Source organism: Xenia sp. Carnegie-2017, unplaced genomic scaffold (genome assembly GCF_021976095.1).
Source record: "Xenia sp. Carnegie-2017 unplaced genomic scaffold, XeniaSp_v1 HiC_scaffold_20, whole genome shotgun sequence".
In the NCBI taxonomy this organism is placed as follows: domain Eukaryota; kingdom Metazoa; phylum Cnidaria; class Anthozoa; order Malacalcyonacea; family Xeniidae; genus Xenia; species Xenia sp. Carnegie-2017.
The window spans coordinates 10,347,796-10,374,034 of NW_025813483.1; the positions used below are offsets into that span (position 1 = coordinate 10,347,796).

The following is a 26,239-nucleotide window of genomic DNA, read 5'->3' on the forward strand; positions in this document are numbered from 1 at the left end:
ATGAAATGGAAACATTGAAAATCCAAAATGGCGAACGTTTTCGTTCAACTATTTCACGAAGTTCTTGATAAAAGTTTGACTTACTACAATTTTTACTGAATAGAAAATGTCGGAAGAAGTGTTGGTTTTTCCTAAGAAACTTCAGAAAGTATTAAAATCTGCGCGTTTATTGCTGTCGAGAAAAGAATATGCCAAATCCCTATCCCATTTTGCCTACATTGTCCACAGTTTTCCGTTTTATAGTCACCTTGTTCACGACGACTTCGAGTATGCACTAAAAGCTTGGTGCAGTGTATTATTGAGTCATAATAAAACCGAAGATATGGTAAAATGCTGCGATGAAGCCTGCAGACTTTTCCCACTCTCTGGTAGAATAGCGAATATTGCAGGCTCTGCTCTTTTTCAAGCTGATCTGATTGACCAAGCAGCTACTCTGTTTCGGCAGGCACTTAAGCTTGATCCAACCCTCATCTCCGCGGAGGAAAGCCTTGAGTCCATTGCCAACTTGCTTGTTGAACGGTGGCACTTTCGAATGCTTAACGATTCTCAAAGAAATTATGCATACAAGAAGGCAATCACGAGAGCTGTCGAAAGAGGTTGCAAAAGTGTTCTTGATATTGGCAGTGGAACATGCATCTTGAGTATGTTCGCTGTTCAAGCTGGGGCTGTGGAGGTACATGCATGTGAAATGTCCCACGCATTGTACAATATGTCTTTAGATTTATTGTCAGCCAATGAAATGAAAGATTTTGTTCATGTGATCAACAAAAAATCACATGATTTGTTAATACCCACCGACATCAACAAAAGGTATCATTGATTGTTACAGAGACTTTAGATTGTGGTTTACTCGGAGAGGGAATTATCAGTACTTTAGCACATGCAAAACAGCATCTTCTTGATATGAGCCAGAAGGGTTCTTGTCCATCACAGGTTATACCAGAAGCGGCTACTGTCTATGGTCAGGTAATTGAATGTGAGAAGATCCAGAACTATTCTCGCTTAAAACCAGGTGTATATTGTGAAGGAATTTCAAATATAAGAATAAGAGGAGCTGAGGTGTCTAAGAAAGGTCTAGAGCCTTACACTACAGAGGATATGAGTTGTCTGAAACATAAATGCCTCTGTAAACCATTTGTTTTGGCCAGATATAATTTCTACACACCAGAAGATTACCTGGAAGAGATGAATGATAACATTTCTATTCCTATCGTTGAATGTGGTACGGTGGATGCCATCATGACGTGGTTTGAATTAAGACTTGACGGACAAGAAGTACTGTCAAGTGCACCTGGCCAAAGTGTGTGTTGGGAACAAGCAATATATCCTTGTCACCCCCCTGAAGGGATGCAGCCAATTTTTAAAGTTGGCGATGAAGTCAATTTAAATGTGAGATTAACCAGTAGTGCAATTTACTTGGAGTTCAACTCTGTTGTACAGAGTCAAGAGAATACTTTGATACAAAAGAAGAATTGCCCACATAATATGCCAACTAAACTTGATATCAACTTGAGCACTGCTCATTCTCCTTTCCTGATGCCAGTTGCTACAAATGCAGAGGCAGACAAAGAGTTATCCGAAACCCATGACATTCACCATTGTAGTATTTTCTATTTTCCCCATCAAGATATAAGCAAATTGAACGACATGTTTCTTCAAGAGATGTGTGAACTAGCACTTCAGAAAACTCTCCAAGACTTGAAAAGAACATCAAGATGCAATGGAGCAAACTTTGGTTGTATAACCTCATGTTTATCACCAAGTCTATCTCCATTGCTTGCATTGACAACTGGATATTCCCCAGTCATGTGCATCACGGAGAACTCACGTTTTTCTCCTTGTTTGAAAATTCTTGCTCGTGAGAGTAAATTTGAAGAGAAGCTGATTCTTACAAATGATCCGCTTGAAAACTTTGCAAATTCAAAAAGATTTCATGTTTTTGTTGTTGATCCAATTGAGCCAGGTGGACAACTTAGACAGGGAGTAATCGAGGACATTGTGTTTGCTAAGGGATGTGTCCTCCACAAAGATTTAGGTCGAGTGTTACCAAATAAGATTGAAGTATGGGGAATGCTTATTCAATCAAGTGAACTGTGTCAGAAGACTTGTGTGATAGGTGATGATGTCACACTAGGGCTCAACATAGCAGGTTACTATGGAGATAAATTTCTAATTTGCATGCGACATTAAAGATTGTGTGTTGATTAGTTGAAATTTTGTATGTGCCCAAATGCCTTCTTGCTTGTTGATGATGTTGACAACACCAAAGTTTTTTGTGTTATATAAATGTTTCAGTGTTCACTAACATCAAAAACATAAACTTGTATGGAGTAAATACTGCCAATGATGTGAAATTGGCATGACATTGCCAAACTTGCAGGCTGACTTTGCCATAAGTGGAAAGAAAAATTAAAAGTTTTTGCCATACGTCCATGTGATGTAATCTACTTAAATTCTCTCTTTGACATATGTAATCGCAAAATTTGTTTTGAATACGGAATTTACCATACATACCCCAAGGGTTTGGTTTGATTGGGATTAATTTTTTTATGAAAATACTTCGATGTTCATGATGTATTTTCTTTAGGATTTATGAACACTTTTCAAGTAAAGAATCAAATAGATGTTGATGTAGAAAGCAATCCATTTGTTGCACACACCAATCCTACAAAACTTCTAACTTTTGATTTCATGAATGCTTGTGATGATGATGCAATGCTCTCCCTCTTGAGCTTGTCATCTGATGTGCCGATAACTGCCTCCGATGATGGTGTAATTGATGGCTTGATGTATTGGTTTGAACTGGATTATGGGCAAGAGAAGATGTTGAGTACGGGACCCAGTGCAACTAACCATTTTAACCAGGTTGTGGTTATGTTTAAAGAGAAGATTTCGATTCATTGTGGACAAAAACTTATGGTGAAAGCATCATGTCAGAAAAGTTGTATTAATATCATTGTACTTTGAAAGCAACTGCAATTGTACCATATAAATAAACAACTGTTTGTTATTAATAAATATCTATTATACACATTAGTTATTAGGCTGCATATATTGCATCTTTAAAACATTTTTTATCATTCTTTACTCGATTGAATGATGAACACTTGATTCCCGCTTATCCTGTTTCCATTAAAAAAAATTGTGGTAATCATTTTGTTGTTTATCACTGGTAGTCTATAAGTCATAATCTTCGTCACTACTCCAAAGGTCCTCATAATTACTAGGACTAATTGGCCTCCTCCTTTTCCTATCAATCCTATGGACCTTGAGCGTATCATTTCTTGTGACTTTCTTATGAGGTTGCCATGCCAAAAGAAAAGTATCATTTGAGCCAGTATATAACTCTTGATTGTTTTCTTCATAAATACAACAATTGATAACGTTGTATGCTCCTTTGTGCTTCATAACATGTTTTCCTGTGTGAATGTCAACAGCTATGATCTTTGTCAATGTTGGCAGAAATGCCAGTTCTTTAGATGTGTCACTTATCGCTATTTGAACACTTTTATTGCAGTGGTTCGCTATACGTCCATAGTTCACAAAGCAATTTCGACCAGTGGCCACATCCCAAAGTCTTACACGATCATCAGTGCCATACGTAACCAAGTGCAAACCATTAGGAGTAAAACACATTGAATTTACATGACCATTATGTGCTGTCTTGTGTCTAGAAAGACCAGATGACTGCTTGCCACCATGCTGATCCAAGGCAAGCATTGGACCTGATGCATGGCGAATGTCCCAAAGCAATACCCGATTATCATTTCCGCCACTAGCTAACAAATATGGCTCTCTGGTGGACCAAGCAACAGTGATGACCGGCTCATCATGACCTTTCAAAATATGGGTTGCCGAACCTGATTTCAAATTAATCAGATGGACACGAGAGTCAGCACAACCTGCAGCTATCAGGGCATGTGATGTTACAAGTGGTGACATTTGATGCTTGTAGACCTTATCTTGAAGGGTGAAGCTTTCAGCTAACCGTAGCAGGTTCGTGTCCCAAATTTTAACACATCCATCAACAGCACTATGATGTCAATTTGAAATGAAAAAATTAAGAAATAAGTTGAGCATTTTGATTAATGTACTACATTCAAATTATTGATTAATGAAAACAAAAGTGAATTTTTATTATGTCTTATGTGATGAAATGAGGTGTGTTGGAAGTTAAACCACTTGCTGGATGAGGATCCTTGGGCATATTTCATGACGTTGATCATGATATTTCGTGTATGTTTTTTTGTATTCATTTGTTTCTAGTTCCACATGCTTTGACATCTATGAAGTTAAATCACAATACTGTTGTAAATGACATGAAAACGAATAGAATTAGAAAATGTCAAAATGAATAGGATGTTGCCTTATTTGTTATTAATTACACTGTCTGAACAAACGGAATACCAAAAATAATACATCTTCATCAAAATGTTGCTACAAAGCTTGTATATTCAATGAGATGCCCGTAATGTGACAAACACTAACACCACAATTTCAACGATTTGCCCACATTTATTCATACAAAAAATCATATACCAGAGATACTACACCTGGATATGAACAACCCTGAGTCGTAGGGATACCAGCTGACTGTCTCCACACTTAGTTGGTGCATTGCTGGTAGCGCCTTGGTGATTTTTCCTATAACTTTACATGTTCTGCCATGTTGACGAGTAAGGTCGTGTATCGCTATGGAGCTACGGGATGATGCTGATAGCAAATAACGATGACCGTATCGATCTGGCGACAATGATAGTGAGTTCACACCACCACTGTGGACACTTTCGAAAGTCTTATGGTTACTCAATTGCAGAGAGCACACTCTCTCAGTTTTCTTCCATTCTTTTAAATCTCTTGGTAAATTCACACCAAGTTCTCGCAAGAATAATTGCGAAGCGATGTTGCTCTTCCGTTTGACTTTCATTTTCTAGTCTGGCTGTAAAACCAGTTCCGTCTGTTCTTCCAAACCAAAAGGTTTACACAACACAACAACAAAAAGAGAAATATATAACAATGTCGACAATGTAGTCTGTAGCGTCTGTTGTTAGTTCATTTTGAAAATTACAGTTGGCGTGGGAGCCTGGGAGCAATAAAAGAACTTCTGATTGGACGAGAAGTTGAAAGGATCTTCGGCATCATTATTACAATTATTCCTGGTGCTGTATTTATCAAGAAACACGTGTGGGCTTATAACACATTGAACGTTGATAAACAGTGACATTTAATGTCAGTTCTTAACAACTGCTTTAGAATTTTAATGTAACATCTCTGGAACATGTCTGATATTGTCTTGGTTATCGGTAGTGGCGGTCGGGAACACTGTTTAGCGTGGAAACTAGCGAAATCAAAACATGTTAGTAAAGTGTTTGTCTTGCCTGGAAATGGCGGGTCTAAGACGGATGAGATGTACTATTGTTCTACGACGAAAATCGAAAATGTAACGTCGATAAACATAGCAGAACACTCTGAAGTGAAGGCATTTTGCTTGAAGATGAAGGTTAGCCTGGTAGTCGTGGGCCCAGAAGCACCATTAGCAGATGGTATTGTTGATTATCTTTCTGGTCATGGTGTACTGTGCTTTGGACCAACCAAAGAGGCTGCAAGGATTGAGACGAGCAAAGCTTTTGCCAAAGATTTCATGTCACGACATGGCATACCAACTGCACAATTTAAAACCTTTACTGATTGCAAGTCTGCATGTGAGCACATCCGCACTGTTGGTTACCCAGCGTTGGTTGTCAAAGCTAGTGGGCTTGCTGCAGGAAAGGGTGTGATTGTTGCCAAAGACTGCGATGAGGCAGAAAAAGCTGTTGTGGATATGTTGCAGGTCTGTCAACTGTTGTATGACTTTTCTGTTTGTTGAAATTCATGACAAGCTAAATTGTATCTTTTGTTTGTGCAAATTTTGAAGAATATTTTGAAGGGATTGTCAAATTGTGACTCTTATGTTGTAATTTTTGAGATGGTAACCAGAGGATTAAACCTTTGAACAATTATAATATGATTCTCATTTACAGGAATGTGCTTTTGGGGATGCTGGAAGCACAATTGTAATTGAGGAAAAGTTAGAAGGAGAAGAGATTTCTGTGAGTATAGCATTTCACTTATATTGACTAAGAACTAATATGAGTATTTTGTCATTGTGACTATGTGTGAAACTTTTTAAGTGAAGCTAGACATTCATACTAGTTTGTTTAGGTGCTGGCTTTTTCCGATGGGAAGACGGTTTCAATAATGCCTCCAGCACGGGATCACAAGCGAGCATTCAATGGTGATTTGGGACCAAACACGGGGGGTATGGGTGCATATGCCCCTTGTAAAAAGGTATATTCTTATGTTAGAGGCTGTGGCGTAGCCAGCCTGCAGGTTTTAATTCTGTTTTGTAAAGTTCAGAACATTGTTTTCACTGTAAGTGAACTCAGAATAATTAAAATTTTTGTGAGCCAACTGGCTACCTCAGTGATCATAGATAATTTGTCCTCTTTGTGCATCATTCATAAATGCTGATGTACTTGTGTTTGTAGGTAACCAAAGAAGATTTAGAGTTTATTTCAGACAAGATTCTTCAAAAAGCTGTTGATGGAATGGCCCAGGAAGGCCACACGTTTGTTGGTGTCCTCTTTGCCGGGATTATGCTCACTGACGATGGACCCAAGGTCCTTGAGTTCAACTGTCGATTTGGTGACCCTGGTAATTAGATAGCTGGTGACTAAGATGATTTAATTTTCTTTTATGGGATAAGTCAGAATGCTTTTTCTGTCATGGGTAGTGAGTGATAGATTTACAGGCTGGTGCACCCTTTCTAGCCTTTGGTAAAAGAGGTTCCAGAGAGGTGCCAATCTCCCAGCACTATATTGAATGCCAAGTTATTAAGCAAGATTTGTGTTAGGGCAAAAAGTATATCCTAACCATGGTATATAAGTTATAGAATTGTATGATATAGCATGGTGACATCTGCAAAGTAGCCACTAAGTTCACCCTTCAAATGGTGTACACCCTCCCTCGACACACACATAAAGTAACTGTGGTGAGCTCCTTTAAACACAAATCACAATTCTTTTGGCTCAGTAACTTGGTATATTAAAATTATATACCTGGGAAAATTGGCGCCACTCCAGCCTGCACCCTTCTAGCCAAGGCCAGGGATTGCAAACACCCCTTTGCACCCTCCGCAGTAAATTCATAATTCGACCAGGTGCAAAATAACAGCATGAATATTACTGTGTGATGACTGCTCCAGTGGTGTAGAGTTTTGTTGCCAATTTTGGCATGAATGGTTGGTCAAAATGGCCCTCGTTTCTTTCCCTCCCGACGGTAGTTGTTGTTAGGTTTTGCATTGTTGTGAAAGCACACAATTCAACTCGTTGATATTATTGTCACAGAGACACAAGTGATACTTCCATTGATGGAATCAGATCTCTACGCAACTCTCATGGAAGCTGTGAGTGGAGATTTGACTTTGGCACTTCCTTCGTGGCATGATGGCAGAGCTGCTGTCGGTGTTGTTCTAGCCAGTGGTGGATATCCCGGTCCATTCAAAAGGATTTCCTATTTATGGCATCGAGAAATTTAAGGTGACTTGAGGACTCAATGTTTTTGTTTATATTGACGCGCAGGGGTTAACTCTAGACGGCTCAACCAGTTGATAATTTTTGAAAACTTTTGTTTAAAGACTGCACATTGGCACGTGTAAGCTTGTAGGGTATCTACATTTATCAGAGTATCCACATTTTTAGGATAGTAGAGACATTCTTGTGTTTCAAGCTGGAACAACTTTTAATGAAGAAACAAAACAATTGTTGACTGCTGGAGGAAGAGTTCTATGCACAGTGGCAATATCCAATACAATTGAGGATGCTCAGAAGAAAGTGTATCATGCAGTCAAAGAAATATCATTTTGTGATGTTTACTATCGAAATGATATTGGGGATAAAGCATTTAGGTAAGATTCGTCTACACTTTGAACACAGAAAGGTGCATCTCTAGGTATTTTGCATTTACGTGCGACACTAAGATTTCCAGAGGTACATCTCTAGGTATTTTGCATTTACTTGCGACACTAAGATATACAGAGATACATCTCTAGGTATTTTGCATTTACGTGCGACACTAAGATATACAGAGATACATCGCTAGGTATTTTGCATTTACGTGCGACACTAAGATATACAGAGGTACATCTCTAGTATTTTGCATTTACTTGCGACACTAAGATATACAGAGATACATCTCTAGGTATTTTGCATTTACGTGCGACACTAAGATTTCCAGAGATACATCGCTAGGTATTTTGCATTTACGTGCGACACTAAGATATACAGAGGTACATCTCTAGGTATTTTGCATTTACTTGCGACACTAAGATATACAGAGATACATCTCTAGGTATTTTGCATTTACGTGCGACACTAAGATTTCCAGAGATACATCGCTAGGTATTTTGCATTTACGTGCGACACTAAGATATACAGAGGTACATCTCTAGGTATTTTGCATTTACTTGCGACACTAAGATATACAGAGGTACATCTCTAGGTATTTTGCATTTACGTGCGACACTAAGATATACAGAGGTATATCGCTTGGTAGTTTGCATTTACGTGCGACACTAAGATATACAGAGGTACATCGCTAGGTATTTTGCATTTACGTGCGACACTAAGATATACAGAGGTACATCTCTAGGTATTTTGCATTTACGTGCGACACTAAGATATACAGAGGTATATCGCTTGGTAGTTTGCATTTACGTGCGACACTAAGATATACAGAGGTACATCGCTAGGTATTTTGCATTTACGTGCGACACTAAGATATACAGAGATACATCGCTAGGTATTTTGCATTTACGTGCGACACTAAGATATACAGAGGTACATCTCTAGGTATTTTGCATTTACGTGCGACACTAAGATATACAGAGGTATATCGCTTGGTAGTTTGCATTTACGTGCGACACTAAGATATACAGAGGTACATCGCTAGGTATTTCGCATTTACGTGCCACACTAAGATATACAGAGGTACATCTCTAGGTATTTTGCATTTACGTGCGACACTAAGATATACAGAGGTACATCGCTAGGTATTTTGCATTTACGTGCGACACTAAGATATACAGAGGTATATCGCTTGGTAGTTTGCATTTACCTGCGACACTAAGATATACAGAGGTACATCGCTAGGTATTTCGCATTTACGTGCCACACTAAGATATACAGAGGTACATCTCTAGGTATTTTGCATTTACGTGCGACACTAAGATATACAGAGGTACATCGCTAGGTATTTCGCATTTACGTGCCACACTAAGATATACAGAGGTACATCGCTTGGTAGTTTGCATTTACCTGCGACACTAAGATATACAGAGGTACATCGCTAGGTATTTCGCATTTACGTGCCACACTAAGATATACAGAGGTACATCTCTAGGTATTTTGCATTTACGTGCGACACTAAGATATACAGAGGTACATCTCTAGGTATTTTGCAATTACGTGCGACACTAAGATATACAGAGATACATCGCTAGGTATTTTGCATTTACGTGCGACACTAAGATAAACAGAGGTACATCTCTAGGTATTTTGCAATTACGTGCGACACTAAGATATACAGAGGTACATCGCTAGGTATTTTGCATTAACGTGCGACACTAAGATATACAGAAGTACATCGCTAGGCAATTCAGATCTACGTAATTTGAACACAGTGATATACAGGGGGTACATGTCTTGATAGATTTTATGTAGTGCTGTTATGTCCTTCGCAATTGCGGATGCAGGGTAGGTCAGAATACATTACTAAGACTGTATTTCAATTTTAAAACAATGTAGAGCTAATCCTATTGGTGATCTTATAGTCTTGCACATTCTTTAGAAATTTCCAACCAACAGCATTGTTAGAAAAGCAATTTGAATTCAAAACGAGTCTCTGTAATTTAATTCGACCTACCCTCTATCCGTCGCCGTTGTTTAGGGTGTTGAAGAGAGGGGTTTTCCTTAGTGACTTGGTGAAATTCTGCTTCGAGATTAACATGATTACGGGGGGTGGGTAGTTGATTATCTCGATATTATTTTATGTGCCTTTCTGTCATAGAAAGTTTAAAATGTCATATTCAATGGCTGGCGTTGACATAATTGGCGGAAGCCGACTGGTGAATGAGATCAAACCGCTCGCTGCCAAGACTTTTCGCACTGGATGCATGGGGGGGGACTTGGTGGTTTTGGAGGGATGTTTGATTTGAAAGCTACTGGATACAAGGATCCGATATTGATCAGTGGAACAGATGGAGTTGGCACTAAGTTATTGGTGTGTGATCATACATTTCTCTATTATTCTGTGGTTAATGAAAGTTTTACATAGTATATTGATAGACTTGGGGTCGGTTGCACGAAATCTGGACCTGGTTAGCACTAACCACTGAATAGCCATCTTTTCAATGATTTGAAAAATCTCTTTAATCATTAATGTAAAAAAAATCTGTAATTTGAATTGAATTTCATCGTCAGCTGTAAGATGACAAATTTTCATTTTCATCTGGAAAATATACCACCATTGAAACTGGTGAAACTGTTTCTAGGCTATCCGATTGCAACGTTGCTTCGTGTTCTTCATTTCCGGCAGGGATCTTGCATTTTACATGAAGTAGTGAAAAATATTGGCGCATTTTTTAAAGGTTGCTCAAAGCTGTAAGAGGCACTCGTCAATCGGCATCGATCTCGTCGCAATGTGTGTCAATGATATCCTAGCTCATGGCGCAGAACCTCTTTTCTTCCTTGATTATTATGCAACGTCTCGATTGAACGTATCGGTGGCGAAGGAGGTCATTGATGGAATTGCTGAGGGATGCAGGATAGCTGGTTGTTGTCTTTTAGGAGGTAAGGCGTGTTGACAAGGAGAATCATGAATGGATTTACTGGGGGTAATTTAGCTGACAAAATATTAAAAAAAAAACAAGTCATTAAACCAAAGCAATCGCGATTTGGATTTAATAGAGCGCACTGCAAAAAAACAATCGTAGTATAAATGGTAGTGAACTTAACGAGAAAAAAAATTGGCATGGCATATCCACAAAGAAGCCACCAATATCTTATCTAAACTAGAGCACTCCACTTATCTTATCTCCATCCCTGCGATAAGCTACAATTTTGAAGTAACGAAATGTCAGGGCGAGCTTAGCAGGATTTCGCAGTTACCACGACATGGTTGATCGATAACCATTTATTAACATTAAAAAGAAATCTGGTGACAGCGTAGAAACAAACAGTATCCTGAGATGGCTAGCCGCAGCCAGTTGCCAATACAGCACCAAGTTGCACAGTGAAGTGGGACTACTGTTTGTTTCTGTGCTGGGGTCATGTTTTTTGTATATTGTTGGAATTTCTTATGGGAAGATTGCAGAGCCTGCTGGAAAGGCGAGTGGGGTTACAGTTTTCATTTGTACAAGTAAGAGTAATATGTTGGTGCTTTCCTTAACAAAAAAAACTGTCTCGTCACTGCCTGCAAAGCTGCTGCTGCTCCTCGCCAGTCGCAAGGTCAATTGTTCCATTGTCCATTTGAATCGTGCAACATGTTCCTCTTGTTCCAGGTGAAACGGCTGAAATGCCCGGGATGTATTCATCTGGAGAATATGACTTGGCCGGGTTCGCTGTGGGTATGGTCGAGCGCTCGCTGATGTTACCAAGAGAGGAGGATATTACACCCGGTGATGTTGTTATTGGTCTTGCGTCATCTGGTAAGTTGTATCATCTGTCTGTTTGATATAATGATATGACCGCTTTGCTTGACCGGAGCGCATGACGACGCAAGTTTCGGCATTAGATCATCTCAGTTGAAGGCACTTGACTGGGGTACGTATGTACGTAAGGACTCCGATTTCAATACTAGATTCCTCCTGATTAAGACCGTAGACTGTTTACTGTAGTATATTGGAAGTCCGGTTTTAATATCTAATGACTCTTGATAAAGAACACTAGACTGGATAGGCAAAAGCAGCATTCGACTTCTCGTCATAGTTAACGCTTTTCATTTCATTTTCACTCGAGGAATCCACAGCAATGGATATAGTCTAGTCCGTAAGATAGTTGAAATGAGTGGCCTGCAATTTGATTCTCCCTGTCCATTTGATGTGACGAAAAGTCTTAGCGATGTATTACTTGCTCCTACGCGAATATACGTGAATAGTGTTCTGCCACTGATGAAATCTGGGAAGGTTAAAGCTTTCGTTCACGTGACAGGTATTTGAACTACTGAATTGTACTTTTGATCGAACGTATGTGTTTCCATTCATATTACGGTCTTGTTTTATATTTGCAGGAGGTGGCCTGATAGAGAATATACCCCGGGTGCTACCCAAAAATTTGGGTGTGTGCCTAGACGCTGGTGCGTGGAACATCCCGTCGATCTTCGGGTGGATCAGTCGTGCAGGACATGTGGAACCAACAGAAATGCTCCGAACATTCAATTGTGGTTTGGGCGCCCTTTTGATTTGTGCAAACGAAGATTCTGTCGCTGTTCTTAAAAATTTACAAAACATTTCCGAACAAGCAAATATTGTGGGAGTTGTTCGCGAAAGCTCGGAATCTGTCGTCGTCGAGAAATTTAGCAATCAGTTAAAGTTGTGCTGTTCGCAAAGTATTGTGGGTAACGGTTTCTTTCATAAGAAGCGCACCAAGGTGGGCGTGCTTATTTCGGGATCTGGTACCAATCTGCAGGCACTTATTAACCAATCAGTAAAATTCGACAGTTCGGCTGAGATAGTTCTAGTGATTTCGAATGTTGAAGGCGTCCACGGTTTGACGCGTGCGAAAGATGCCGGAATACCAACATTGGTAAGTTGTTTGTCAATGTCACAGTAATTTATCTTTCTATTGCTGTCGTGGGGCAAATTTATGAATATATATTTTACACCTGTACTGTTCTAGGCACTTGTATCAAAGTGCATATCTTACATTTTTTTATAGTACTTTCGTGTTGCTTCTTCAAAAGTAATCTGAGACTCATATTACAATTTTTTCATACACTGCGTTGTTTTCGAATTGTTATTGATCAAATATGAAATTTGACAGTAAAGGTTGATAATTCGCATAGGGACTGGGTGAAGTCTCTGTGACGTAACTTAAGGAACAATTCAAGCGCTTTTTATTATCAACAATTAGATGGCAGAGTTGTATTCTGATTCGGAAAGCTCTCATAGTTTGCAATGTGATTTGGAGTATGATTATATTAAATTATAAGAAAAAATCACATTCCACAAAAACTTCCTGTCCTTTTGTTACGTCACATACTTCTCGATTCAGGCTCTCATCAAGCAAATTGAACACGCAGCAATTTTTCTCCGTTATTGCTCATTTTGAGAAAAGAAACGCATTTATCTCAAGAACGAAGCCATCAATCAGAAAATTGTAAAATAACTTTTACAATGATTTTTTTTACCTCAATCAGAAAATTCGAGAGAAAAAAATTGTGAGATAAGGACTTTCATCTATAATATCCCTACATGTGATATTCTAACGCCTCTCGATACCGATAGCATCTTTTCTCCTCTTGTTTATGTTTGTTTCTTTTTGTCCTGCATTGTGTTTTTCAATCCTCAGGCCTTCGCAATAGGTTGTCGATAATTTTTGCATCTTTTTTGCTACTATTTGTATCAGAACAAGCCTGACGTTTTACTTCCGCTGTGTAAGGGTTTTTTTGTTCACCGACTGCAAAAACAATCGATTTTGAAAAAAATGAACGATCATCATGATTCGATATATATACACAGCGCAAGTAAATGTAAAGGCTGTCTACGTTATTGGTACATGTTTGCATGTTCCTTTTTACCCCTAGCGTTTCCTCAGTATCCTCGTCTTCTCATTTTCCAAGGTGATAAATCACAAGAATTTCTCCTCAAGGGCGAATTTCGACATGGCAGTCGATGCTGCGCTCAACGAATACGGCGTACATGTGGTCTGTCTGGCGGGCTTCATGCGAATTTTGACTGGTAAATTTGTGAGAAAATGGCATGGCAAGATGTTGAATACACATCCTTCACTACTGCCATCGTTTAAAGGGATGCACGCTCACAGAGATGTTTTGAACAGTGGTGTGAAAATTAGTGGATGCACGGTGCATTTCGTTGCGGTAGGCTGGTTGTTGTTTTTGCTTGAAATGATTAGTTCGCCGAACCGTTTGTTGTGCTAAAACTTTGGCTTAATTTTCGTTCTTGACTTGACATCCATTTCGAACAGCCGTAATTTTCTCGCAAGAAATTCGTTCGCGTCATTTTTTTCCCGCCAAGTGTTCGGGATTCAACCCAAAAATACGTATTTTCAGTAAATTTTCAAGAGATCAATGTTTTGTACTTGTAACTTGGCATAAAAGTAGCGTCTTCCAGGATATTTTATTCCTTGTATTTTAAATGCAAAAGCGTGATTTCCTTATGAATATCTTGCGAAACGAGCGTGCTCTTTGGATCGAAAGTGTTGAAGGTGTAGCATGTATAAGTAGTATCTACCTTGTCAATATGTCTTTTTTTCATTTTGTTATCCAGGAGGAGGTTGATGCTGGTGCAATCGTAGCTCAAGAAGCAGTTCCAGTCCTTCCCAAAGACACGGTTGAAAGCTTGCAAGAGAGAGTAAAGAAAGCTGAACATATCTGTTATCCTAAAGCGCTGGAGCTGCTGGCAAGTGGTCAAATTGTATTGGGCGACGATGGCCGTGTAGAGTATCAATGGTAGCGAAAACTGGGGTTGAGTTTTTCTTTGTTCTCCCATGTTGATTCGTTATAAATGTTATGAACGAGGATGCGGCTTGCAACGGAAAGAAATATATGTATTCCTTTACAATGCTTTTTACGGAAACTACAAGTGGAGTTTTAGTTGTGTTATTGTCGTGTTTTTGTTTGATTTGTTTCATCTGATCTTTGTTCATATATATCGTATACGTTTTTGTCACCCATAAACATTTTTACACTGAACGTTTGTTGTCAATCGTTTCTCGATAAGAAAATATTGGTGGATTATTTGATAGTGTGTCAATTTCTGCGTCAAATTATCTTTATTTAAATATCCGTGCGGGTTTCTTTAAAACTTCTTAGCAATAGCTTAAAACGTTCGTTTGTTGAAAGAAATTCATTTACTGGTTTTCACACCACGCGCACTCGCTCCCAAACGCCAATCTTGTCACAATTAGAATAATTAGAGCACTAATTAACATTTTATCGCCATGGCAATAGAAGCTTAAGTCGCGTTGTAAACAATGTGGCTCGTGGTCCATTTAAGAACGGTGTTTTGAAAATAACTATAAAATTATCATGGTAGAAGTAGAACCATCATTATTTCAAGAAATAAAGAAGAATAAGTTTTCTAATATTGCAAAATTTAGCGAGGAAGGTATGTTCTGTTGTGTGTAGTCTTGCCAAACTCGTCATTTGTAAAGTTCGGTTTTAAGAATTAGAATTTCGTATTTCATTCTAAATTTTTTCGATAAACAAGTTGATAATGTACGTGATTATTTACGTCGTATTTTATCTTATTGATTTTCAGATGTTGCAGCCGTTTGGGAAAGCGTGTCGCATTTCATCGAAAGGCAAATGACCAACCAAAAGGTCTTGTAGTTGATTTATATTTTATTCGACTGCACATTAGAACATGTTAGCTTTGAATAAGAATGACGAAGGGAATCGGCTGCTTGTTTGAAAAAAGCCGGGAGTTGTTATTACAGCATTTCATAAATTTCAAACTAATGTCTATGTTATAAAGTATAAAGCAAATTCCGAAAAAGCAAGACATCTTGAGATTGCAAAATATGCATCAAAACAAGACGAGAAGTGAACTGTAAATTTTCGACTTTATTTCAAAGTCATCCTCGGCTGTATTTTACAATCTCAAGATGTCTTGCTTTTTCGGAATTTGCTTTATACTATATTTCTTCAAATTGTCGGCTGGTCATTGTTTTTAATGTCTATGTTATGTCTTTGTCTATGGTAATTCATTCTTTTGTCGTGTTGTTCTACTTAAATCGCATTCATTTCTATTAATAAAGGGAGTGAATATACCCAATCTCGGCAGCTTCACATTCTCTCAAAGAAACATAGATCTGGGTCACGCTCGTCAAATCATGGTGCAAAGGCCAATCTTTCAGGTGGCCGAAAGTTTCGCTCAGATGCATGCTTTGAATTATACGAAGCACTACGTCACAGGTATAGTTACATCATTGAATGTTTGCTTTGTCTGGATTGAACGGTTTTTGGCGACAATGAATGTTATTGGTACTTTTCTACATTTTTACCTAAGTGGCATTTGTGTCTCGCTCTTGCCATGCGTATATTTAGTATTCATTGGAAAATTCAATGAAGGAAATTATCGTGCAAGCGACATTGTTGTTCAAATATTTTTAAAATTTTGCACATGTGTTATCCGGTCATCACGACATCCACTATCAATAAATCGATTCTTTGTTTTAAACTTAAAGACTTCATCATATGCCATTCGGCTTTAAAGGAATTCAACTATTGTTCATTATATATGGGGTCGCTTTTCACTATAGGTCAAATACCAATTCTGCCTCTTAATTTCACCGCAATTGCAACGGAGCTCCCTTACTCTCGAGAATTAGTCGAAAGTTGCGTTAAAGAAGTCATACAAGCTGTTTCGCGATCCTTATACGTCAAAAGAAACGTCGAGTTCGTCTTCGCCGGCATCGGGTGTCTGTCTATCCGAGATTTGCGAGTGAAGATGAAATTCTTCAAGGAATTTGTCAAAGGCATTGATAAAACAGGAGAGCTTGTGAATGCTTTGAAAAACGTACGTCGAGTTGATCTTAGTAATCCTTTAGCTATATATTGCTCTTCCTGTTGGCATTAACAGCTGTTTTTTGTTGATTTATAGAGGCCAGATACAAGTGATTCAGTTTTCTCTGAAATTATCCGCTGAGACCGACGACTGGCAACACTCTCATTCTTCCCAGGTTGTAACACTCTGACGCCAAATTTACTAAGATATATATTTAGTTTTGTACATTTGAAAAATGAAGCGAAATGAAATGAAGACAAGCGTTCATCGTTAAGTAATCCCTTCTTCGCGCTGGTCTTCTTAGACATTGGTTTTTTGCATCGTCTTATTTAAACAATGTTTTTTTAAGGATTGATATGAACTCTGACGATAAGTCTGCAGATGAAGACTGCTGTCCGACCGGATCAGTGGCCACTCCGAAACCGACCATGAACAAGGTCGACGAGAATCTATTAAATGCTGCTGTCGTTGAACCAAACGCCGTTGATAAAAGTAAGAAAACTCAATGCTTTGCCACCAAAATTTGTTTATACCCCGTGGTCATTTGTTCAATTTTGCTCATGTGATTCAAAATAGATGCAGTACGAGGCATGTAGGAAAAGTATAAAAAAATACACGGCAAAATGGAATCGATTAAGACCTTTCTTGGTTTCATTTCCCCCAACAAATGTTTGTGGTCTGACTCTATCGCATTTGGTGGGCTCCGAATTTATCTTATCGCGAAATATATATAATGTGTGTAATTTTTATGACATGTAATATCGCAACGAAAGTTTCTAAATAGTGCATGACGCGCACTTTTTGAAGGATATGCTTTCCCCTAAGCACTGTTCTTTTACGAAAATGTATAACACGAAGTTAATGCTGCATGCAACAATAATTACATGTTTGTAGATGTATATCGTCCAGCCTAGTAGAGTCCTGGAAGGACTGTTGGTCTTGAAGTTGACTGACGTTTTGACCACCTTAGCGTTTGTCATCTTCAGAGTCAAGTGAAATCGAAACGTCATTCGACTTCAACACCAACAATCCTCATGACTCTACTAACCTGGACGATCGATCTACATCCACCAACAAAAACGATACTCTCGGGTTCAAACCATTTACTTTATAACAATAGTTATTAAATGAAGATATGATCTTCGCACTTTGCTGGACAATTTAAGCAATTGTCCTTTTCAAACATGAGCCCAACAAAATTGACTTGCTCACCACTGTGTGACTTCATAGCTCAGTTGGTCAGAGCACTGCACCGGCACCGCAGAGGTCATGGGCTCGAATCCCGTTGAGTCACCTGAATTTTTCAGGTTCATGAGACAATTGCTTAAATTGTCCAACAAAGTGCGAAGATCATATCTTCATTTAATTTCAAACACCGCACTGCATAAAACATTCTTTCATATAACAATAGTTATGTCATTGAATGTTTGTGTCTGTTACTATAGCCACTCAGCAAGCAATGATGCAATATACAACATTCGTGCGTTCCAAGATGACGTGACTCGCCATGAGGCTCGTCGTCTGAACCTCTACCCATGTTTTTATTTGACTTTTCTGAACAAATTCAAAGCGACAGCTTTTAATCTTTGTAGAACTGATATCACCCACGTACGCAAACGTCGATGGTAGAAATCGATTTCAGGCTGGCATCTTGAATCCACCTGGGACGATTTTGGATAATCCAAATGAGGTACCTCACCGTCCTTTGTCGTGCCCTCATGCTATCAAATTACGTCGTTTGTCACGAACCTCGAACGGTCGCGAAGGGATGCCAAATCATAGTGACGCTTCACCTCCAGCGACAACGGGAAAGATTACTTTAAAAAGTCCCAACTTTAGGTGAGTTAAAATCTTTGCAACCATGCTTTTGTAAGTCATCATGTAAACCTTTTGCTACGGACTTTTTTCAAATGTTTGTGACGTGGAGATATGTCTTTCTTAATCAGTGTAGGTAGTGATGAATGAACAATTGAGGACTAAGATTGTTAGACTACCTAAATAATAAACTAAAATAATAAGTTCTAAATATTGCAAATACCATAGTGAATGGTAAAAGTAATATAATAAGTTGATAGTTCTTAAAAGAACTGTTTTACGTAAAGAGCACTAACCCGATAGTTCTAAGTTAAACGACACGATGCATTTCGGCAGACTACTCCTCAGGTGTCAACGTCTGCTAAATGAAAATTTACAATCTACCGACATTTATAATGCCAAGAAAGAGTGTACGTCATCTCCAAAAGGGGAGATGACGCTCAAAACTTATTATATTACTTTTGCCATTCACTATGATATTTGCGATATTTATAACTATTTACAGATTTGTCACCACGAAAAGTCTTTATTTTATTAAACTAAAATAACTTGTGTCAGTATAGGTTCCATAGTGATGAATGAACAACAGAGAACAAGAACAGTCTTTACACTACATAAAATATAAACTAAGATAATGTGTGTCAGTGTAGGTAGTGATGAATGAACAACAGAGAACAAAAATAGTCTTTACACTACGTAAAATATAAACTAAGATAACTTATGTTAGTGCAGGTAGTAATGAATGAACAACAGAGAAGGAGAACAGTCTTTACACTACTTAAAATATAAACTAAAATAGTGTGTGTGTCAGTGTAGGTATTGATGAATGAACAACAGAAAACGAGAACGATCTTTACACTATCTAAAATATTAACTAAGATAAGGTGTGTCATTGTAGGTAGTGATGGATGAACAACAGAAAACGAGAACGATCTTTACACCATCTAAAATATGTATTTTTTCTTTAAGATGTTGTCATAATAACAAGGCCGGACAAGAGTTGTGTTACCTGTGTCATCAGAGGAAAACAAAAAACAAACCTATATACTTTGCAGAAGAAATGAGAAAACGTGATCTGAGAACGACCGTTGCTTACAACAATATCAATGTACCAAGGATCAGGACGCCATTCATCAAGAATACGTAGGTGTTTAGGTGATTAAGTCTCTAATACATGCATGTTAATTGAATTTTGTATGTGCGACTTTCACATGCAGGTTAAACAGATGGCAGATAGGAAAAGAAACGAGGAAACGGCTGCTTTTAATGTCGGGGTTTCAGAAGCCATCAATGTAAGTGTTCTGTCTTTGTGCAAAACTTTCGGTGCCGTATTTCAGTGCTGTATTGTTTTGAAGAATTTTGTATGATTTAATTCTTTTCTATGAAAATGAATTATTTCGTTAGCTGCGTAGAGTAGTTGTTAAGTGTCTTTTTGTTTTATTCTACACCTTAGGAGAAGAAAAACACTCGTTCCACGGACTTTCATGTAAGCAAAAGTTGCATGTCCTAAAATTTTTACTTAAATTTAATGTCATATGTGGATAAACTTGGATAAATCTTAAATGTCAGTGTGCAGCTCGTTAGAACGCTACACCAGCGCTGCAAATCATCATGGATTGCAATTCTTGGATTGGGCGGTTTGGATGTATTTTTTAAATTGTTTTGAGTTGGATTACAGTATAGGGAGCACGCATATCACAAGCATTGACCGTTTATGATTTATACAGTGGTTCGAATCGTTAACTCTTGTGTAGTGTTTAACATACTCATACGTAGCTCTCTCCTTTATCATAAACAATATCCCTCCTTTCCTTCTCTCAATACAACGCGTCGTTTTGAGTGAAGGTCATTTGTTAGGAAATTTACAAAGATCCATCTCTTGAAGCAAGCTAGACTAATATCAGTGCAGCTATTTTGCATTCGTACTTTAAATATACAATTTGCGTACTAGATACGTGCTGAATATCCTGATTCATGTTTGACATACTGAATTCATGTTGGCTCTTTTAAATACTTGTTGGATTTGCGGATACATGTTGTACACACTGATACATTTAAACATAGTGATACGTACATGTTGGACATACTGATACATGTTGGACATACTGATACATGTTAGAGTAAGCAGAGTGATACATGTTGGACATACTTATACATGTTGTACATAGTGATACATGATGTGCACTGATACTGATATATGTTGGACATGTGGATACATGTTGTATATGTTGAAACATGTTGAAATTGTGGATACATGTTGACATACTGATACATGTTGGACATGTAAATTGTGTAGCTACGATGTTGAACCGTATAGTCGAACGAAAGAAGTAGCTTTGACTTTTCCTATTTAGCCATTATCGGTTCATACCAGAATTTCAAGACATAGTTTGCCAATTTCATTGATAGACGTTTAATTGTTGTTTGCATTGATGTCATGTAGAACGCATATTGTTTATTTAGAGATCATTTCTGTTTCGCAATCGTCCAATGTCACCCTTGTACTCCCAGAAGCAGGCAGAATATTCTAGTGACCTTAAACAACAGGTATGTATAGCTTTGATTGCATGCTTAATAACTTTACTTCCATTTGGTTTAATGGATCAATCTACGATTTTCCAACATTAGGTAGAAGAAAAGAATCGATTGTTCAGTAAGGAGAAAACGGATAAAGATATACAGGATCGGCTTGAACAAATACAGTTGGCCGAAGAGTAAGATCAAATATTGCTTGAATGAATCTTTGCCAAGCAAGTTAAGTATAGTTTGTTATTTATTGCAGGCTTGCTAGACAACGTGAGCAGTTTATTCAGGATAAGAAGTTGAACATGCAACACTACCGCGATGCTTTGAATTCTCAGGTAAAGAGTGAACGTTTAGGTATTATGCATTTTGCATCGTGGGATATTATGTTGTTCAGCGTAATGAAAAACTTGCTTCTGCAATGGAGATATTTTGACGTATGACCTGCGTTTGCAGGTCGACATGATTCAGTGCATGTAGTTGTAACGTATGTCAGTGTAGGTAGCAATGAATGAACAATAAACAACGAGAACTGTCTTTACACTACCTAAAATATACACTAAGATTACATGTGTCAGTGTAGGTAGTGATGAATGAACCACAGAGAACAAAAACAGTCTTTACACTACCTAAAATATAAACTAAGATAACGTGTGTCAGTGTAGGTATTGATGAATGAACAACAAAGAACAAGAACAGTCTCTACACTACCTAAAATATAAACTAAGATAACGTATGTCAGTTTAGGTATTGATGAATGAACAACAGAAAATGAGGACAGTCTTTACACTAATGAATGTTTTCATGAAAAGTGAATGATGAGGAGCAATCGTTTCATCTAACATGTTTTAGATTTTCATCGACAAACATATTTTGCGACGAAATTTATTGAATCGCTCTGTTCTTGATCGCATGGGATTGCCCAAACCAAACATTATCAAACCCTTTGAAAACACATTGAGTCCGAGATCGTCATGCGTATTGAGAAGGAAGTTAGAGAAAATCAAACCAGTAAGGATAGATAGAGTAGAGTTTTGAACTTAGTTTATTTTGTAGTCGAGATCATTTGATATTTCATCACAAATTTACTGTTTGTTGAAGTTCACTTTGGACGTGTAGGAGTTAGTAAAGTTACTACCATCCTGTTGTTACATATTAATACCTGTTCTACAACGGGCGAATCTCTGCAGTTCGCGACGCGAAGTATTTGATCAGTTGGCATAAAAACCTGCCATTGTCGATGTTTTTATTGCTCTTGCGAAGTAGTTTTGCAAAAACGACTTTGATTCCTCCAAATATTATGTGATTGTGGTGTGCCAACGGATCACTTTGTGATCAAGTTCATCTCTAACCACTCTCGTAACATCCTTAGGTTCTTTTCAAATCTCTTCCTTTGCCGATCGGCGAGCCCGATCCGCCAGAGCCGGTCTTTGGTAGAAGTGATGACAACCGAGAAAAAATGAAAGAGAAACGGGAACAAGCGCGGAAATTGTATCACGAGCAGTTGGCGATGGTGGCCGACAAAAAACGAGCCGCAATTTTGAGCGATCTCACCTCCCAACGCGAGGAATCCGCAATGTTGGACAAGATTAAGAAAGAGTAAGTCTGTTGATTATATTCATAGTGATAAACGAAGTACAGATCCTTACCATTCACGGGTATAGATACAGCTTGTATTAGTAATGCTATTATTTAATTCCACGCCAGGTTGCAGCTCGAACGAGCGAAAACTTTCTACGAAGCAGTAAAAACGCGTCATGCGCTTGAGAAATCCTGGGCGGAGACAATGCGCCAAAAAGCAGAACGAGAACACGAAGAAAAAGCGAGGACACGATCGCCGGGGGTACTCATACAAGCACAATGCAACAAATACAATCGATGTCAACAATGTGGTAGGCGCCCTTGGAATTGTGGGGAGTCGAACATTTGGCGCGAAAGTCGGTACATCGCTGGATCAAGATTGATTATTTAGAATAGTGATGTGATGAAGATAAGTTATCATCCACTGATGATGTGGACTGTATTTTCTTGGTTACACGTATGTACTCTGTAAATTATTTCACAGATACGTGTTTATGTGATCGATTGTGTTGTTTAAAGAGTTGCACGACTGGTTTGTTTTGGAAAAGTATCATGATTGGGTGTTTCTTGAAAAATTTCATAATTTGGTGCTTCTTAAAAAGTTAAATCAAGTGTTTCTTAAGAAGTTACTTGATTGGGTGCTTCTTTAAACGTTACATGATTGGGTGTTTCTTGAAAAGTTCCGTGATTGGGTGTTTCTTCAAAAGCTACATGATTGGGTGTTTCTTTAAATGTTACATGATTGGGTGCTTGCTTCTTAAGAAGTTATATGATTGGGTGTTTCTTGAAAAGTCACATGATTGAGTGTTTCTCGAGAAATTAAAAAGCTTGTCCATCGATCAAAGTTAAAGAGTTTGTCCATAAAATAATGAAATAAAAAGATAAGATAAATGCATTATAAAAACATGTAAGAAATAGACTAAACGTCGAGTGTTAAAAAGCCCCTTTCATGAAAAATTTTTGATAGCGATATTAAATTTAGGTGTGATTTTCAATGTATCAGTGAAAAAAGGTTTTTAAGTTTGTCAAATCGTTCCATTTTTATTGCTATTTAAAGTTAGCAAAAATGTTTCTTCTATGGACCTTGTCCGTCGCTCGAAAAGTCTGGAACGACTTACCTTTGCGACGTCATTCAAGGGATTCCTAAATACAAAACATACCAACTACCTTGGATGACGTCAGAATTTGGCTTGACCCAGACTTCATGCCACGACGGACATGGTCCATTGAAAGGCAACTTTAAGCCTCCACAACAAGAAAACAATTTGACCAAATTGAAAATTTTTTACCGATATGTTAGATATTACACCAAGTTTTGATATTGTTGATGAGTTTGGGGATTTGGCTTAAATTGGTGGGAAATGTCTAGAAACGGAAAGAAATGCCGATGGTCGGGAAAAAATGTCGAGGTCGAAACAAAATTTGTCGGAGAGAATGAAAAATATCCTGAAAATTTTGGCGGGCTTAAACAAAATACTCGACGGGTGTCTAAGAAATTGACAACGTAAATTTGTTTTGTAATGGTCGTTTTTTGCGATATTTCCGACAGCCGATAACCTGCGCATATCAAAAGAAAAAAGTCATTGTCATTGTATTGTAAATATGGCTGCAGGTGGCGCGAGAAGACACCTGCTTAAGCCGATTTAATATCATCGTGTTGATATCATCAATTCGTGGATGAGTCTGGTTAAAAAATTATCATGCACGAGAAAAGATGAATTTCCTCTTACGATGTAGATAGATTTAATTGTAATTTGCGCAAGGTAAACTCCGTGAAATGGCTAACTATCGATTCAAGATGACAAATGTTGTAGATTTTTATTGGCGTATTGTGTATTCAGGTTTTATAAAGTGAAACGCCAGCGTATTCGGCAAATTTATCCTCAAATGTACTATTAAAATGTTCGGTGTCGTGATAGAACGAAACGTTGGAATGCAGTACGCATGCTACAACTCATTGCTCTATAAAAGAATACGTCATAGGAATTTAGTGTATTTTTATACACAACAAAAAGGAAGAAGGCGGAGGAAACGGAACGATGCGATTTGCAAAGGAAATTTTTTAAACTAAATTTGTTTTCATCATCTTCGACCTTCGATAATTATTTTTCCACTCTCAACTCTTAACGACCGGCGTACAACTAGAAAATGTGTTTGGTTGAAAAATTCATAATTCTTTAATTTAAGTTCCGTCTTTTTGTGCGCTTTGAAGATAGCAAATAACTCATTGAGCGAATTCCATGGATTTTAGTGGGGGCGACAACATTCTAACTAAAATTCCAATTGAAAATTACTCAGTTGAAGTTTGTACGGCTTTGTTGTGCATCTTTTGGTATCATGCAATGAATCTTTGAAATTCCACCGCATTCCAAAATTAGTCATGCTTACTATACATTTTGGTCGTATGAAGAACACAAACGGAGAAGAAATATTTCAACGATGAACTTTAAATCCAATATAGGGCGTCAAGCCTTCTGTTTATTCTTTATAATGATCCTATGTATATATATTTTAAATTCACTCATAAAGGTATAAACCGTAGCTTATTTCCATAAATATCTTTGTAATTATGGCCTGCATAATATAGCTATCCAACCTAATCTTATATCTGCCATCTTTACATCATGATATGTTAAATATTGTTTCGCTTTTTGATGCTTTTTAAGCGACATTATTCTTTACAGTTTCATTCGATTTTCATGAGTACACATTCCTTTTCATTTTTTAACGTCTGTCGTCTTGTGTGCACATGGATTGAAGTATCTGAATTTTATCCTCCTAAATTAAATATCGAAAGTGTACGTGAAGCGCGGGTTCTTTCTAATTTCTCTTTCAATTTTACCTTCGCCGTGTTCTATAACCTTTTTATGTGGCGAGTCATCACTTATGCAATCTTTGAAACTCTTACATCACACGTTTAAGTCGAAGCTGTGAGTGCTTCAAGATTAGTTCTGTTCCTCGTTGAAAACTTTCTTGTACTCGATCTCCTAGTCCTGCCCTTGCTGTTTCTTATCCTTTCTTTGTGCACCAAATACAATGAAAGCGTTGGACTGCTACTTCTTGCATGTGTTCCATTATTATTTTCGTACGAAGTCTCATCAATTTCTTCGATATCGTCCAAGCTCGGTGCGTATTTGTTATCTCGAAAGATCTTTGTTATAGTCCTCCTTCTTCGATACGGTCCGGCGTCGAGCAGTTGCGTATCTCGCAAACCTTCGTTTATGAAGTTTTGTTCGTATAAATCTCGCTCATCCACAACCACTTGTTCGTTATTGTTTGTACAATGTTCAGCCATCTTCCTATGGCTCCGTCTCCTTCGTCTTTGTAATGGCATTTAGACTAATGTAGCAATTGTCTCTAAATCTCGCGCAATAATTGTGCAAGTTGCATCAACGTACAAAATTTCTCTATGTCAGCAAAATACAGCTTTCAAGTTTTCATGCTACTGGGATGGCAACGCGCGTCTTATATAGAGAGAGAAATTGTTGCATGTGTCCAATAACAATGACTCATCTACATGTCGTCATACTCGACCAA

General features: G+C 38.0%; 4 protein-coding genes across 4 annotated transcripts; 3 read left to right on the forward strand and 1 right to left on the reverse strand.

Moving 5' to 3' along the window:
• The first annotated feature begins 37 nt into the window (after nucleotides 1-37).
• LOC124442595 (protein arginine N-methyltransferase 9-like) lies at nucleotides 38-3,036 on the forward strand. The gene is given in 3 exon segments (XM_046993083.1): nucleotides 38-806; nucleotides 809-2,149; nucleotides 2,588-3,036. Coding segments are annotated over 3 exon segments (2,421 nt in total). The 5' UTR covers nucleotides 38-106; the 3' UTR covers nucleotides 2,968-3,036.
• Nucleotides 2,915-5,053, reverse strand: LOC124442597 (DNA excision repair protein ERCC-8-like). The gene is made up of 2 exons (XM_046993084.1): nucleotides 4,554-5,053; nucleotides 2,915-4,033 (listed from the first exon to the last, which is right to left on the reverse strand). The coding sequence occupies exons 1-2, from the start codon at nucleotides 4,925-4,927 to the stop codon at nucleotides 3,178-3,180; spliced, it is 1,230 nt and encodes a 409-aa protein (XP_046849040.1). The 5' UTR covers nucleotides 4,928-5,053; the 3' UTR covers nucleotides 2,915-3,177.
• A 95-nt stretch (nucleotides 5,054-5,148) lies between these two features.
• On the forward strand, nucleotides 5,149-15,012 carry LOC124443189 (trifunctional purine biosynthetic protein adenosine-3-like). The gene is given in 15 exon segments (XM_046993725.1): nucleotides 5,149-5,830; nucleotides 6,021-6,089; nucleotides 6,202-6,327; nucleotides 6,528-6,693; nucleotides 7,386-7,536; nucleotides 7,538-7,577; nucleotides 7,740-7,945; nucleotides 10,105-10,213; nucleotides 10,216-10,317; nucleotides 10,685-10,886; nucleotides 11,597-11,743; nucleotides 12,054-12,245; nucleotides 12,325-12,839; nucleotides 13,876-14,133; nucleotides 14,543-15,012. Coding segments are annotated over 15 exon segments (3,021 nt in total). The 5' UTR covers nucleotides 5,149-5,278; the 3' UTR covers nucleotides 14,729-15,012.
• An 83-nt stretch (nucleotides 15,013-15,095) lies between these two features.
• LOC124441665 (coiled-coil domain-containing protein 81-like) lies at nucleotides 15,096-25,302 on the forward strand. Its single transcript, XM_046992131.1, is given in 17 exon segments — nucleotides 15,096-15,382; nucleotides 15,536-15,597; nucleotides 16,035-16,191; nucleotides 16,539-16,795; nucleotides 16,880-16,910; nucleotides 16,913-16,958; nucleotides 17,133-17,275; nucleotides 18,376-18,622; nucleotides 19,568-19,671; nucleotides 19,674-19,741; nucleotides 19,816-19,890; nucleotides 20,052-20,084; nucleotides 21,062-21,145; nucleotides 21,227-21,312; nucleotides 21,381-21,459; nucleotides 22,494-22,720; nucleotides 22,829-25,302. Coding segments are annotated over 17 exon segments (2,043 nt in total). The 5' UTR covers nucleotides 15,096-15,303; the 3' UTR covers nucleotides 23,094-25,302.
• Nucleotides 25,303-26,239: the final 937 nt, after the last annotated feature.

Bases quoted from the DNA above. Each gene is read 5' to 3' on its own strand.
- LOC124442597 (XM_046993084.1), bottom strand. From the start codon at position 4,927: ATGAAAGTCAAACGGAAGAGCAACATCGCTTCGCAATTATTCTTGCGA. The intron at 4,034-4,553 runs GTGTAGTATCTC...TTGACATCATAG, and splicing joins TCAGGGTTGTTCATATCCAG to TGCTGTTGATGGATGTGTTA.